The 12,472-nt window shown below is 39.2% G+C and overlaps 1 protein-coding gene and 1 long non-coding RNA gene across 2 annotated transcripts; one reads left to right on the top strand and one right to left on the bottom strand.

The window, feature by feature from the left end:
* Positions 1-2,251: 2,251 nt before the first annotated feature.
* il10ra (interleukin 10 receptor, alpha) lies at positions 2,252-5,549 on the top strand. The gene is made up of 7 exons (XM_068585477.1): positions 2,252-2,342; positions 2,981-3,101; positions 3,303-3,472; positions 3,573-3,718; positions 3,830-3,998; positions 4,237-4,355; positions 4,554-5,549. The coding sequence occupies exons 1-7, from the start codon at positions 2,252-2,254 to the stop codon at positions 5,475-5,477; spliced, it is 1,740 nt and encodes a 579-aa protein (XP_068441578.1). The 3' UTR covers positions 5,478-5,549.
* Positions 5,550-8,308: 2,759 nt separating this feature from the next.
* On the bottom strand, positions 8,309-9,821 carry LOC137790301 (uncharacterized). The gene is made up of 4 exons (XR_011077893.1): positions 9,762-9,821; positions 8,846-8,971; positions 8,423-8,450; positions 8,309-8,335 (listed from the first exon to the last, which is right to left on the bottom strand). It is a non-coding gene; the product is annotated as an uncharacterized lncRNA (long non-coding RNA).
* Positions 9,822-12,472: the final 2,651 nt, after the last annotated feature.

Here is a 12,472-nt window from a genome sequence, read left to right as displayed (position 1 = left end):
TCTTCTGTAAACTTCCCACAGCTTACAGGAGCTTCTCAGTCTGTCGTCTTCCTACATCTTTCATGTTGACAAAATATATTGCCAGGAACAATGTAGCTGGTGGGTGCTGTGTGATAAGGGGCACTTGTGACTCTATTGACTTGGTGCTGATTTTGTGAAGAAAACAACATACAAAACAACACATAATTATTAATATGGGTCATTGAGGTGCCCCAGTGGTCTAAGACGCATACCCCATAACCACAAAGATCCAGATTTGAACCTTGATCAGGAACTTAGTAGCGCATCTTCCTCCAACCTCTCTCTCTCCATATTTCCTTTGTCAAAAACTATAACACACATTAAAATAAAATCTAACCAAAATATATAAAACCATGATAGAGAGAGACAGATCCTATTCATTCATAATATTAAAGTTTTGAAATACAGTGCTGAGTTGCAAGACCTTAAACATTCAGACAAACTGTGAGTCTTTGTGTGGGTCCTTTTAAAGTTGATCATTACTGAGTTTATGAGAAGCACTCCAAGAGTCAATGTGAATATGTAATGGTCACCTTGAGGTTGATATTCTACACAGTCATCCTCTGTGTATGTGTCCACTCCTCACATACCAAGTGACTCGTAAGAGAAGTCCTCTTTGTTAACACCAGCAGATGATCTCTGACATTTAAGTGGCGTCCCACAGTTCCGATTTAGTCAGCAGCTCTCTGTCCCTCTGCAAGACAGAAACCAAAAAGTGACTCTAGTTAACTCGTGATTAGCTCTGTTTGCAGTTTTCAGGAATCAAAACTTGAAGAGTCTCATGTGAAAAGGAGGTGTGAAACAAAGAGGGGAACTGTTGCAACATGTTTGGCTATGATTAAGAGAAAAGTACTTTCTCAGAATCCAAACCATATTTACACAAATTCAAGTATTAGACTTAGAGTATAATAATAAAAGTAAAACTTAATTTAAGCAAAAAGTAAAGCAAATTATCAACTAATAATTGACTTCTCCCCCTGAGAAGCATCGTTATGTACAGTATGTTAATAACTTTATTCAGTTCAACGGGTCTGATTACAAACATTAGGTCAGTATTTAAACAGCAAGAGTTTAGGACAAATGTCTCGGACGGTTGCAAACATTGTACTTAGTTACAAATCAAGGTCACGGGAGAGACGTGGCTAAAGGCTGGCACTGTTGTAATGTAAACCAAAAAAAAATCCTACCCTCAGGTACCTTTATATCACTTGTTTCCTTTTAAAGTCTTACAAAATGTTGAACTGATGTGTTTCAGACTCAGTAAGGTGTTGAGATAAAGTTCCATGGTCAGCGTAGTGTGTCAAGACAAGAGATACAGATATTCCACTTACGTTTTTTATAAAGGTCGAGCCTGCCCCACGATGTCACAAATCAAGTAATGGTTTACCTTTTTCATGTTTATTTTGCTTTTCAAACATATTTGTCTAAATTACCCCAGAAGAAATATGTATTTGTTGTTGTCCTATCCACTAAGGCTTAGAGTCTAAGCCATATATTCCATTGCACTTTGCAAAAACCGCCTGCAACCAACCACAACTGAGGTTTTGAAGACAGATTATTACAGGAAAAGATTTTTTTTAAAAGGCACGTACACACAAACTAAAAAGAAACAAATAAAGACAATATGCAACTGCTACATGTGCGGATTGTATATTTTTCAATATGAAAACTAAGAAGTGAAACAAATAATGTATAAAAACCACAGAATGCCCTTCTTATCAAACTTTTGTCTCCAATCACAAAAAGTGAAAGGGGAATCCCTAAACGCTTCCCTTTTCTTGTGTGTGAGCCACGTATTGTACAGCAATTCATTGTACACCGTAAACCTGCCGAGAGGGGGGAAAGAGGAAAAGAAAAAGAGGAAGGCAAACATTTGATGAGAGAGACGGGAGAGATGAAACTAGCAGCAGCGTCACTGATGTAGTCGCAACAGGAAGTGCATCACGCGAGAGGGAGGGGGGTTTAGCAAGAGTGGAAGATATTTTGGAGATCCGTGTACATAATTAGGCAAAAACAAGCGGCTTCTTCTTATTTCTTCCAGAGACGAACAGACACCACTTCAGTGAGAGACAAGCTGCTTCCTCGCTGAATACATTCGTTGACATTTTCATGTGAATCTGAACTGCTACACAGACTCGCTGTAGAGGAAAGATGTTTCTACAGACTGATTTGCTTCACTGATGATTGGAATAAGGGACTTTTTGGTGCCTACTGAGTGGAATACGACTGTATGGCGATATCTCTCCAGATACCAGACATGGATATGAGAAATAAGACACCACTTCTTGTCTTCCTGATTGTCTACATAAACTGTGTGTCAGGTAATTAACACTTTTAATACACAATATCTTAAGTCTGTTTTATTTATCCTGTCTTGTATTTAAATTATTTTTTTTTAATTATCTTCACTTTTGTGAAATTCACATGACTGGAATTGTGAATGTGAAATACTAAAACTCAAATACAGACATTTTGTAAAATGTGTAGTTGTTCCAATGAAACTGTCTTTCTAATGTTTACAATATGGCTTCCATCATGAAAGTGTCAGGTAGAAAAAAAGAGAATTACATGGGAAATGTATCGCGCAAAATGATCTGTTCCACTCAGGTGAATGAAGGATAATGGGTGAAAGTCTGTTCCCTTTACAACAGCCTGCAGTGTCATTATCATTAGAGATCCCATAAATGATTTGCAAGATCGCGGCGCCTTTTTCGTCAGCCAGACTTCCTTTTATGTTTTGCTGCCCACATCCTTCCATTGTAACAAAATAATATGTACAGTATTGAGCATTTGCTCAGAAAGGTGTATGATTTTACAGTCTGGAATCTGTAAACAGTCCAAATGTCATCTCCCTTGACCACTCAAAAACTGTTTGTTTTTCTTCATTTAAATGAATGTAAATGTTTGTGTAATACTCCACACTGAATATTCATGAGAACTTACCCCTTTACTATGGCAGGACTGGACATCCCTCAGCCTGACAAACTGGTTGTGAATATTTTGGATGGGGAGATAATCGTACATTGGAGACATCCTGCGGACGCCCCATCAAACTCCCAGTACAATGTACAAATGGCAAAGTATGTTTAACTTTTTATTTCACAGTTACATTGTAAACTTTGTTAACAAATGTCCTATTATTTCGAACTTCAAATTCAGAGCATTCTGTACTTTTCTTTCTTCACATCTACACCATATACAGTGTTATTTTTGCCACTTGGTTCTTCTTTTTATCATATCCCTCTGCTTCCAGTTTGTGACTGGTGTTTTCTGTCCACCAGGTACACTGGGGAATGGGCCATAGTGGCCAGCTGCACCGAGATCAAACATACCTACTGCCACGTTAGCAACCTTGTAGATGACTACCACTCTGCTTACAAGGTCAGAGTTCAGCTGGTTGCAGGAGATGACGTGTCTGTATGGAAACACAAGAAATTTCTCCCAAATACAAGTACGAGTAGTTGTCAGTTTGGTCTAACCTCAGTGTACCATGGTTAATACATTATATTTTTGCTATAGGTTCGTTTTCTAACCTCTCTGTGGTCTCACAGGCGAATTGCAGCCTCCCTCATTCACTTTGTGGGCAACTTCCAGCACTCTGACGGTTTATGTTCACCAAAAACCCATTCTGAAAAAACTCTTTCCTTTTGGGCTCACTTACACCATATACCTGGAGGAGAGAGGACCACATAAAAAGGTATTATGTCAAATAATTTAAGGCAGCGCCCATGCCAAACCATCAATAAAATTAAAAACAGAAGCCATACAATGCCTTAACCTGCGTAGTAATTAAATTTCCACCCTACAGAACACGACAGCATACCTGAAAGATGACGTGGGGGAGGATCAGAGAACTAAGTCTTTCAGTTCTCTACGCTGGGGGCAAGAGTACTGTGTCAGCATCAAAGTAGAGGGCATTGGATCTCTGTCCACCAGCAGTGTGTCCCCAAAACAGTGTCTGCTGCTACCAGAGCGAGGTAAGCAAAACACTGGCATGATATTAGATAGTTTAGTGGATGTATTTAAGTGAAACAAAAAAGTACATAATGCATTCACAGATTGATGAATCTTTTTTTCTCATCATAAAAAAATGTCAACTCAAATAAATCTAACAATAAAATAAATATGAGACATATTCATATGTCAATTGTCCCAACAGGAAGGGCACAAAATTACAAAAAAGAAACCTTCTTACTTTTTCTTTTTCCCTTCCAGAATGGTTCAGCATTGCTGTGTCATCTTTAACTATTCTGGGTGTGCTGGCCAGCATCGGTATCATGGCAACCATTCTTCTGTGCTACCTAAGACGTCCAGGAAAAACACCCGCAGCATTGGTAAGTACATACAAAAGAACAAATAATGGGGCAAATTAGAGTAATGCAAACTTTTGCTGTCAACGTGAGGAAAACAGAACCAAAAGGTTGTTTTAGTTGCATCGCATTCTTCATATTAGCCTTGCCTTTGTTCCTGAACATGATTTTGTGAAACAATAAATAATACAACAACCTCTGTCTTCTTGCTTCTCCCCCCAGAAATCGACTCCAAGTGGCTGGCTTCCACTTTCCATTGGAGAAGGGACTATGGAGGTTGTAACAGACAGAGGATGGTTCCTGTCCAGGGACAAAACGAAAGTGAAAAACTGTGTCGAAGACCGAGTGGCACATGATACGGTACCTGAGGACGATAGAGAGGAGGACAGGAGGACCAGCATGGACAGTGGATTGAGCATGGAGTCCAGTTCGGCTACAACCAGCAGAGGAAGTCCTCCAAGGAGACAAGAGGACAGTGGCTGTGGGAGCTTAGGAGAACAAGAGAGCTCCACTAGCTGTCAGACCGATTACCCGCTAAAGGATGAGAGGACTGACACCGACATGGCTGCAAAGAGGAAAGACAGTGGGCTGGGGCTGTGCTGCCAGCTTGATTCTTCTTCCATTAATCTGGAGGGTCAGTACAGGGGATCTCTAAAGGTTGCTCGGGTTAATTATCGCAGCCATAACCCCTCTGCTGTGCAGATTAATGTTTGTGATGATGAGGAGCGGTTTAAACAGATGCTTCCTGACTTCGTTTTGGCAGAAGTGGTCACAGGTTACAGGGCTGGGCTTCAATCCTGTATTTGTTCAGGAGCACAACGGTGCACTTGGTGCCATAAACAAAGCCACTATGAAACTGACGTCTTCAAACAATACAGAGCTTTGTGTATTGAAAATGGACGACTGAGCAGCAAATGTGATTTTGTGGACTCTTACAAACGGGGGCTTACATTTTCAAATTATTCTAAAAAAACACAAATGGACACTGTTGTGGTGGATGACTCGGAAACAACTTTTATACAATTGGGGGAGACTTTCCCTCTGCTAACAGCTCTATCACCACTGCCCCTAGTGGACGGAGGACAGGACTTCAACATGAACCGTCTGCCTCTCTCTCTCTGTGACGTACAGCTGACGGCTGACTGACACGCTGTGGAATGCAACAACGCTATTTATAAACTCATGCTGACATACCAGAGTATTCTCTTGAATCATTTCCTTTCACTTCACGACACAATCATTCAAATGAATAATTTCAGTCATGAAATAGAAACATTAGTCAGTTTTAGGGAGGAGAGGAATTGCTTCAGCATGAAAATGTAAAGAGAGAAAAAGAGGAGAAGTAGAACAAGCCACAGGCTGTTATTAAACACAGGAAGGAAAAAGACATTATACACCCCAGCTGCTGGCTGGAAGCTGTTGGTTGAAGTCTCAGGAGCTTGTATACATGGAGAACATAAGGTCAAAGACCTTACTCAACCCTATCACACTGGGTATATTTACAACTGACTAAACTGCTGTATGCCGGAAGTGAAACTGGCGTGGGGAGCAATGCCGACGAAACAGTTTGACAGTTACATGCTCTTGGACATTTTGCGACTTCTCCCTGCTCTCACTTACGCCAACATTGTCAGTAATCAACCTGTGAAGTTTCTGAAATGTATTTATTTTTCTCACCCTTATCTACACAGTAGACAATGTAAAATATTTGTTAGCCATTTTAAAGTAGTGCAATATCAAGTGGTGTCAAACAAAGCCGCAAACATGTCTCTCGTAATTTTCAATGATGTGCAAACCATTTTGTCACAGATATGAAGTCAATGACATTCATATGCCTTTGAGCCTAATTAGCACGTCTGTACCCCTGTTTACATAATTTATTGGGTATGTATTGTGTATTACTTGTTTGTCATTAAAAGAAAATGTCTGTATGTTCTGTAAATGTCATACATTTACACACACAAAAAAACCCAGAAACAACAGAGTGATACTGGAAAATTAACATTGCATATGAAGTTCTGTAATTGGGATCCCCATATGCAAATTATCTGTACAGGAACCAAATGGTGGTTTCAAAGCCTCTGATTTAAGAAAAGTACACTTCCTCTTACAGGTTTCCACTCGTCAAAAAAAAACGTCCTGCTTCACATTGAATAGATCATATTATCTTCCCTTATGCTGTTAGGAAATGCCACTCTTGATGAAGCAGATACCTGGCAGTGGTGGGGAAATCATGTGACCCACTAAACATACGCGTCTGCTGGGGAAGTGAGACAGCTTTTGGCTAATCCTAAATGTTGACCCAAAAATCCTTCTTCGAACAGCTGTTAGGAGGCCTTGTGGAAAACACTTTCAGTTGAGCCCTACCAATCCCAACTCAAATGCTAGAATAATACTTTTTGTGGTCATTTTATTGAAAAAGCTCTGAAAAGGTTATTTTGAGGCAGGGTCTCTACAAGAAAATTAAGTAATTATCCGAAACCCACCATGATTGACATTTTACTTTAGAGTTCCAAATTCCACAACCAATTTTTTTAATTAGTTTGCATTGGAACAGGACGATCTGCAAAATGATTCAGTGTTAATAACCACATCCTAAAATGAAATTAGACAAATATGTGCTATTTTGAGTGCATGAATTCTCAATAAAACACAGTTTGTGTGTCCAGTCAAAGGGGGGATGCAGTCTATTAGATTTATACTAGACTCTTTTAGATTATGTGTGAAAAAACAAGTCAAAATAAGTGTCTCCAATAATAAAAGGAGTTGATGAAACTGAACAACATTTACAGGAAATGTTACCCAGGCGTACGAGTGTCATTCTCACCTTTTCATGACCAAGACACAGTGAGACAGACTCAATTTTTTATTTGCCGTGGCATAAAAAGTCTACCTTTAACGTCTGATATATTTACAAAGGAAGAATTTTTTTTCTTAACATTTCAGCCCCATAAGTGGCTCATCTGCCATTGTGCAGAAAATGAAGCCTGAAGTCATCTAAAATTATTCAAATCAAATTCACAAACTTCTAATACACCAAGCCGTTCTTTTGACTCAGTGGAGAAGTTGACCTTTCTTTCCCTTATTGTAGGCAGTTCAACATCAGATACAGATAAACATGTTTTAGTTTCATTAAAGGAAAAACTATGACTCTTAATTCCACAAAAAGTTTCTAAAGATAATAGTTGTATCGAGGGAAGTCCCGTGCAGCTTACAAGAAAAAGGATCTGCCAGATGGCTGTGGTTGAACTTTTGATATTTTGCTTTCACCGCAATCGTTTTTTCTGAAGCAGAATGTATGCGTTTGTTTTTCTGTGGTGTTTGTGCATGTGTGTACGGGCGTGCATGAGTGTGCGTGTGTGTGTGTGTGTGTGTGTGTGTGTGTGTGTGTGTGTGTGTGCGGGCGTGCATGAATGTTTGCGTGTGTGTGTGTGCGTGTGTGCATGCGTGTTCGGGCGTGCATGAGTGTGCGTGTGTGTGCGCCTGTGTGTTCGGGTGTGCATGAGTGTGTGTGTGTGTGTGTGTGTGTGTGAGTGTGTGTGTGTACGGGCATGCATGACCGTGTGCATACTGAGACAGTTGTTATGAGTATTCAAGTGTTCAGTATACAAATATCTATTCCACATATTCTTTTTATTAATAATTGTTGCAACATCATTAAAATTATGCAACTTTGCATACACAGTAGCATATAATGCCCCTCTTTTAGTTTCAAAGTGAGCACAGTAAAAATCGGCCACTGGCACGTTTCAAAAGCATGACATCACACAAAGTCATGTGAACATAACATTGTTATCTCCTTCTTCAGTATTCAGGTAAAAAAAACATGAACATGAATTATAGCAGCAAAATACAAACAGAAATGGTTAACATACTGAAAACAAGATAGGTGACGTGTAGGAAAGTGACAGACGAGGACTTCTGTTAACCACCACCGAGTCAGCTGTCATTTCATGATACTGCTGATGGAGAAGGGAGGAGGAGACTTCTTTAAGCCAACTTTGCTGTAGATAAAGAGATAAACTATGATGTAATTATGCGAGTAAATACAACTTGAATTCAAACAGCCTATAAGGAAGAAATAAACTTACTTGAACACTTTGTCCTTCAGAGATGGCTCTATATAGAAAGAAGGAGCGATAGAGTAGAGGTGCATTTCAGTGTGACAATAGTGGGACAGATCCATCATATTGTAAGTGATATGCATGCCAGTTTTTGAGATAACTGTATCTGAAAAGTGTGTCTCCACCTCAATATAATGGAGGTAAATGCACATAGCATGGAAACAAATAAAACAATTCTGCACCTGTCTTCATTGTCAGGGTTACCCCAGATAACAGCTATGTAACAACAGAAAGTAGTTGCGAAAAGTGTTCACAGAGGGCCAATATGGACTCATTTATTCAAAGTAACGAACCCTATGATGCATATCTCAAACCACAAACACACAATGCCATTTGACTAAAGATAGAACGTTCTTGTTTTTGATCTGACTCACTCAAAGCTCTGCTCACCCTTTTTCTTGCAGCATTTTTGGCATTTGTACTTGCAGCAGAATTGTACAAAGGCAATGGTGAAGAGGATCACCAAAATCCCAAAACCAACAGCAATACCAACTGCCGTTGAGTTTACACTGCTCCCTGCAAATACAAATACAGATTTCATACAGTTCATTTTACAGACATTTGAAGAACAATCAACAAGCCAACCGGTGGACAAAAAAGTTATTTTTGGGTTTTATTGGTATTCCTGACATAAAGGTTTACCAACTAAAATCGTAAATTGTTTGGCTGTGTCGTTTAATTTTTTTGTGAATATTCACTCTGATGAAATGAGTTTGGGAAATCAATCTCTGGGAAAGAAGCCTTTGAAAAGAAAAGAAAATGACGAGTGCAGATGGACTGTAAGGGACACAAACAGCTGGCACTTGATGTAAACATCGAAAACTTCCATGACATTGCCCTTTCATTTTCCTTCCTAACTGCATAAGTATCAGCAGCAGCAGCACATGGACAATGCTTTACTACTAACCTTTTAAAGTTGTATCAACTAGTTTGTTGCACCTTTCAAGAGTATGTAAATGCTCAATAGTGACTGCTCATGCATGTTTCCAAGACACTTTCAATATAAGTTCTAAGTTGCTGCTTACACATTGAGAAGAGCCAGTGTAGTGACAGGACACATGCAGAGCTAAATGACGTGATGTGTGAAATGTGCAACATTAAAACACATACATAACAACATCAAAACATGACTCCAAAGCAGACCAGTATATTTCGTTGGAATTCAAGGACAACAATGTTGTAAAAGTAAAATTAAAAAATGAAGCTGGATCACTACGTAGAGCAGTTTTTTCAAAGTTGTTTGTGTGCTTCACAGCGACTGTAAGCATAATTTAAATGAAGCGTTTCAGCTGAAAGACTCACTTACCACCATTCCCCATAGTCGAGCAGCGAGGATGACCAGTATTATTTCTTGGTTGTCTTCTTCTGTCCTCCCAATGCGTTCCGGGTTGAACTCTGTCACTCACTCAGTCTTACAAAATGATTTGTCTTGACTGTGAAGATCCAATGCAGAGTTCCCTCTTCCCCTTCTTTTGCCTGTCAGCCAGTTCACGTCCCCATTCCAGTCATTCTTTTAAACCGGCCCATCTTCTTTCTTTATCCTGCCTCTCTCTCCTCCCTTCTTCATGAGCATATCTTAGAACAAAGTGGATCTAACGACCTGTCGTTCTCTCATGGCCATTCATGCTGAGCAACCCCTGCTTTAGAAAAATCACTGTGGAGTACTTTGATACTGGGCATTGTAACAACTTTTCAAAAGCCTAACTGAGATCCAACAGGAACCTTAAACAGAAACCCTGAGTAATCTACTTTAAAAACCAAAGCTACATGATGAGCGTTTCCTTTACCTCAGATTTTAATAGCTCAACTCTTCCTTTTCACTCTCGAACTAATCATTACAGTTTTTGCCTATTGCTTACACACGTTTTGCTAAATTTGGCTCATTGTGTCTAAATTCTACACACAAGCAAATAAGACACAACATTGGGAAATAAACCATTCACATCTGTGTCAAATTGAAACTCTGCTATCAAAACCTAACAATCCTTTGTCAAAATGTCACCCTGATGACAAAATGATACCCACTTGCATCATATGAATACGCTTTCAGATCAGCAGCAACACACTAGTCTAGTTTATATAAAAAAACTGCAGTCTTTTGTTTTCAATGTTTTCAATGTTCCATAGAGGGCATGTTTTTACAACAACCAAAAAAAAATGAAATATTGAATTCCAAATCATTACATCATTATATTTTACAGTACAGTAAATTCAGTTAAATCAAAAATAAAACAAACAATACACTACTGTAAACACAGAAAAACACAATTGTGCGCAAGTGGGCTTATGGATCCTGCCGTCTGTTGAGGTCACAGGATCTCATCAACATCACAAGCAATGTCCTTGCATGGCCTCTTTGACCACGTCCTCCTCTCTCTCTCTGTCCTCCTCTTCCTCCGCGTCCAGCTCTCCCTGCCTCCATGCTTGCATCCTTTTGTAGCTGGCTGATTGGTGTTCAGTTTTGTAAGTCAGTGTTTTTAGGTGTGTGTCTATATCTTTTCAATTAACCAATGTGTGCTGTATTTTGAATCGATGTGTTTTCCCAATGGTACCCTGAGATTTCATTTTTGAACTAAATGTCTTATGTATAAAATAGTGTGTAGTGTCTAGGAGCAAGTGTTTTGCAGAAAGGAGCAAGTGTGTTACAGAATTGCAACTTAAGTGCAAAGCAGCGCTTTTGTTTAAGGTATGGTTACACTTTGTTTAAGGTAAAGTAACAACAACTTCAAGTTATGTTACTTTGGTTTAAGCATGTGTCTCTAGTGTTCAAGCAACGGACAAAAACTGTAAGACACAGCCAGGTAATGTCACCTGAATTAGGTGCTTGCTGACTCCTGTTGGATGACTGAGTTACTACACCTCTTTATTATCTCTGAGTATCACACACACAATCTCTCTCTCTCTCTCTCTCTCTCTCTCTCTCTCTCTCTCTCTCTCTCTCTCTCTCTCTCTCTCTCTCTCTCTCTCACACACACACACACACACACACACACACACACACACACACACACACACACACACACACACACACACACACACACACACAGAAACAGAAAAGAGGGAGCGAGACACTCACAATGATGTCCCAGGAGCAGGTGTAATAAAACGTATCCCTGACAAAGCCTGATATCGATAAAAACGTTGTCAATAAACTCAACCAAACCAAATAAAGCAAATAGAAATATAGATCAAATAGGCTAACTTGAAATACAGTGTCCTCAACATACATGCATGTATGTTCAGAAGGTGGACGGTAACTGTAAGCAGAGAAAAGATATTTTCAGGAAACGTTTTGGGGATTTCTTGGTAATATGGCTGCAAAATTCCCAGATACAATTTCATTTTACCATCACATCACAAAGTGGAATGTAACTGAGCCTTTTTCTGGTGATCAAGGCAATAATAGATTGTCAGGCTGCAGTGACCTGTATCCACTCACTATGGCGTGACTAATGCATTGCCGTGGCTACATGCAGATTACTTAAGTTGCATAACGGATGTATTTCATATTTCTCAGCAAACAACACAAGTGCTTCCTCATACTGTAAGTGAAGTGTTTGATATTGTCGGCCTGGTGAAGTGGGTGTCGGCTGACACAATGACACCATTAAAACGTTTTTTTGTGATCTCAAAGGAGAGTGACACAAGACTTTGATCCCAGGATTTGTATTAATTTGTTCTCATGTTGCAATTATGCAATGCTTAAGATAACATATTGTTGTAACATGTAAAGAATGTATACAATTTTGGACAGCAATTATGTATTATCACAGACTTCTTGGTGGAACTTTCATGTCTTTTTGTTTTTTTCCACTCAATTCACCTTTGTTTTTCCTTCCCTTTCTTATGTCCCATATCCATGAAATGTAAATTTTTTTTCCATTTTCAGTATCTTTAATTACTCTAAAAACTCTTCCAGTTTTAAAAGGAACGTGCTGCACCCAGATGAGAACATTTTGTTTAGATTCCAGGGAACATGAAGTGAGGAAGTGTTAATAATTAACCAGTTTTTTTTTC

The sequence above is a fragment of the Clinocottus analis genome, unplaced genomic scaffold, assembly GCF_023055335.1.
Source record: "Clinocottus analis isolate CAN_PGR_092001 unplaced genomic scaffold, fCliAna1.0.p SCAF_2, whole genome shotgun sequence".
NCBI classification, from domain to species: Eukaryota; Metazoa; Chordata; class Actinopteri; order Perciformes; family Cottidae; genus Clinocottus; species Clinocottus analis.
This window is presented reverse-complemented; position numbering and strand designations above follow the sequence as displayed.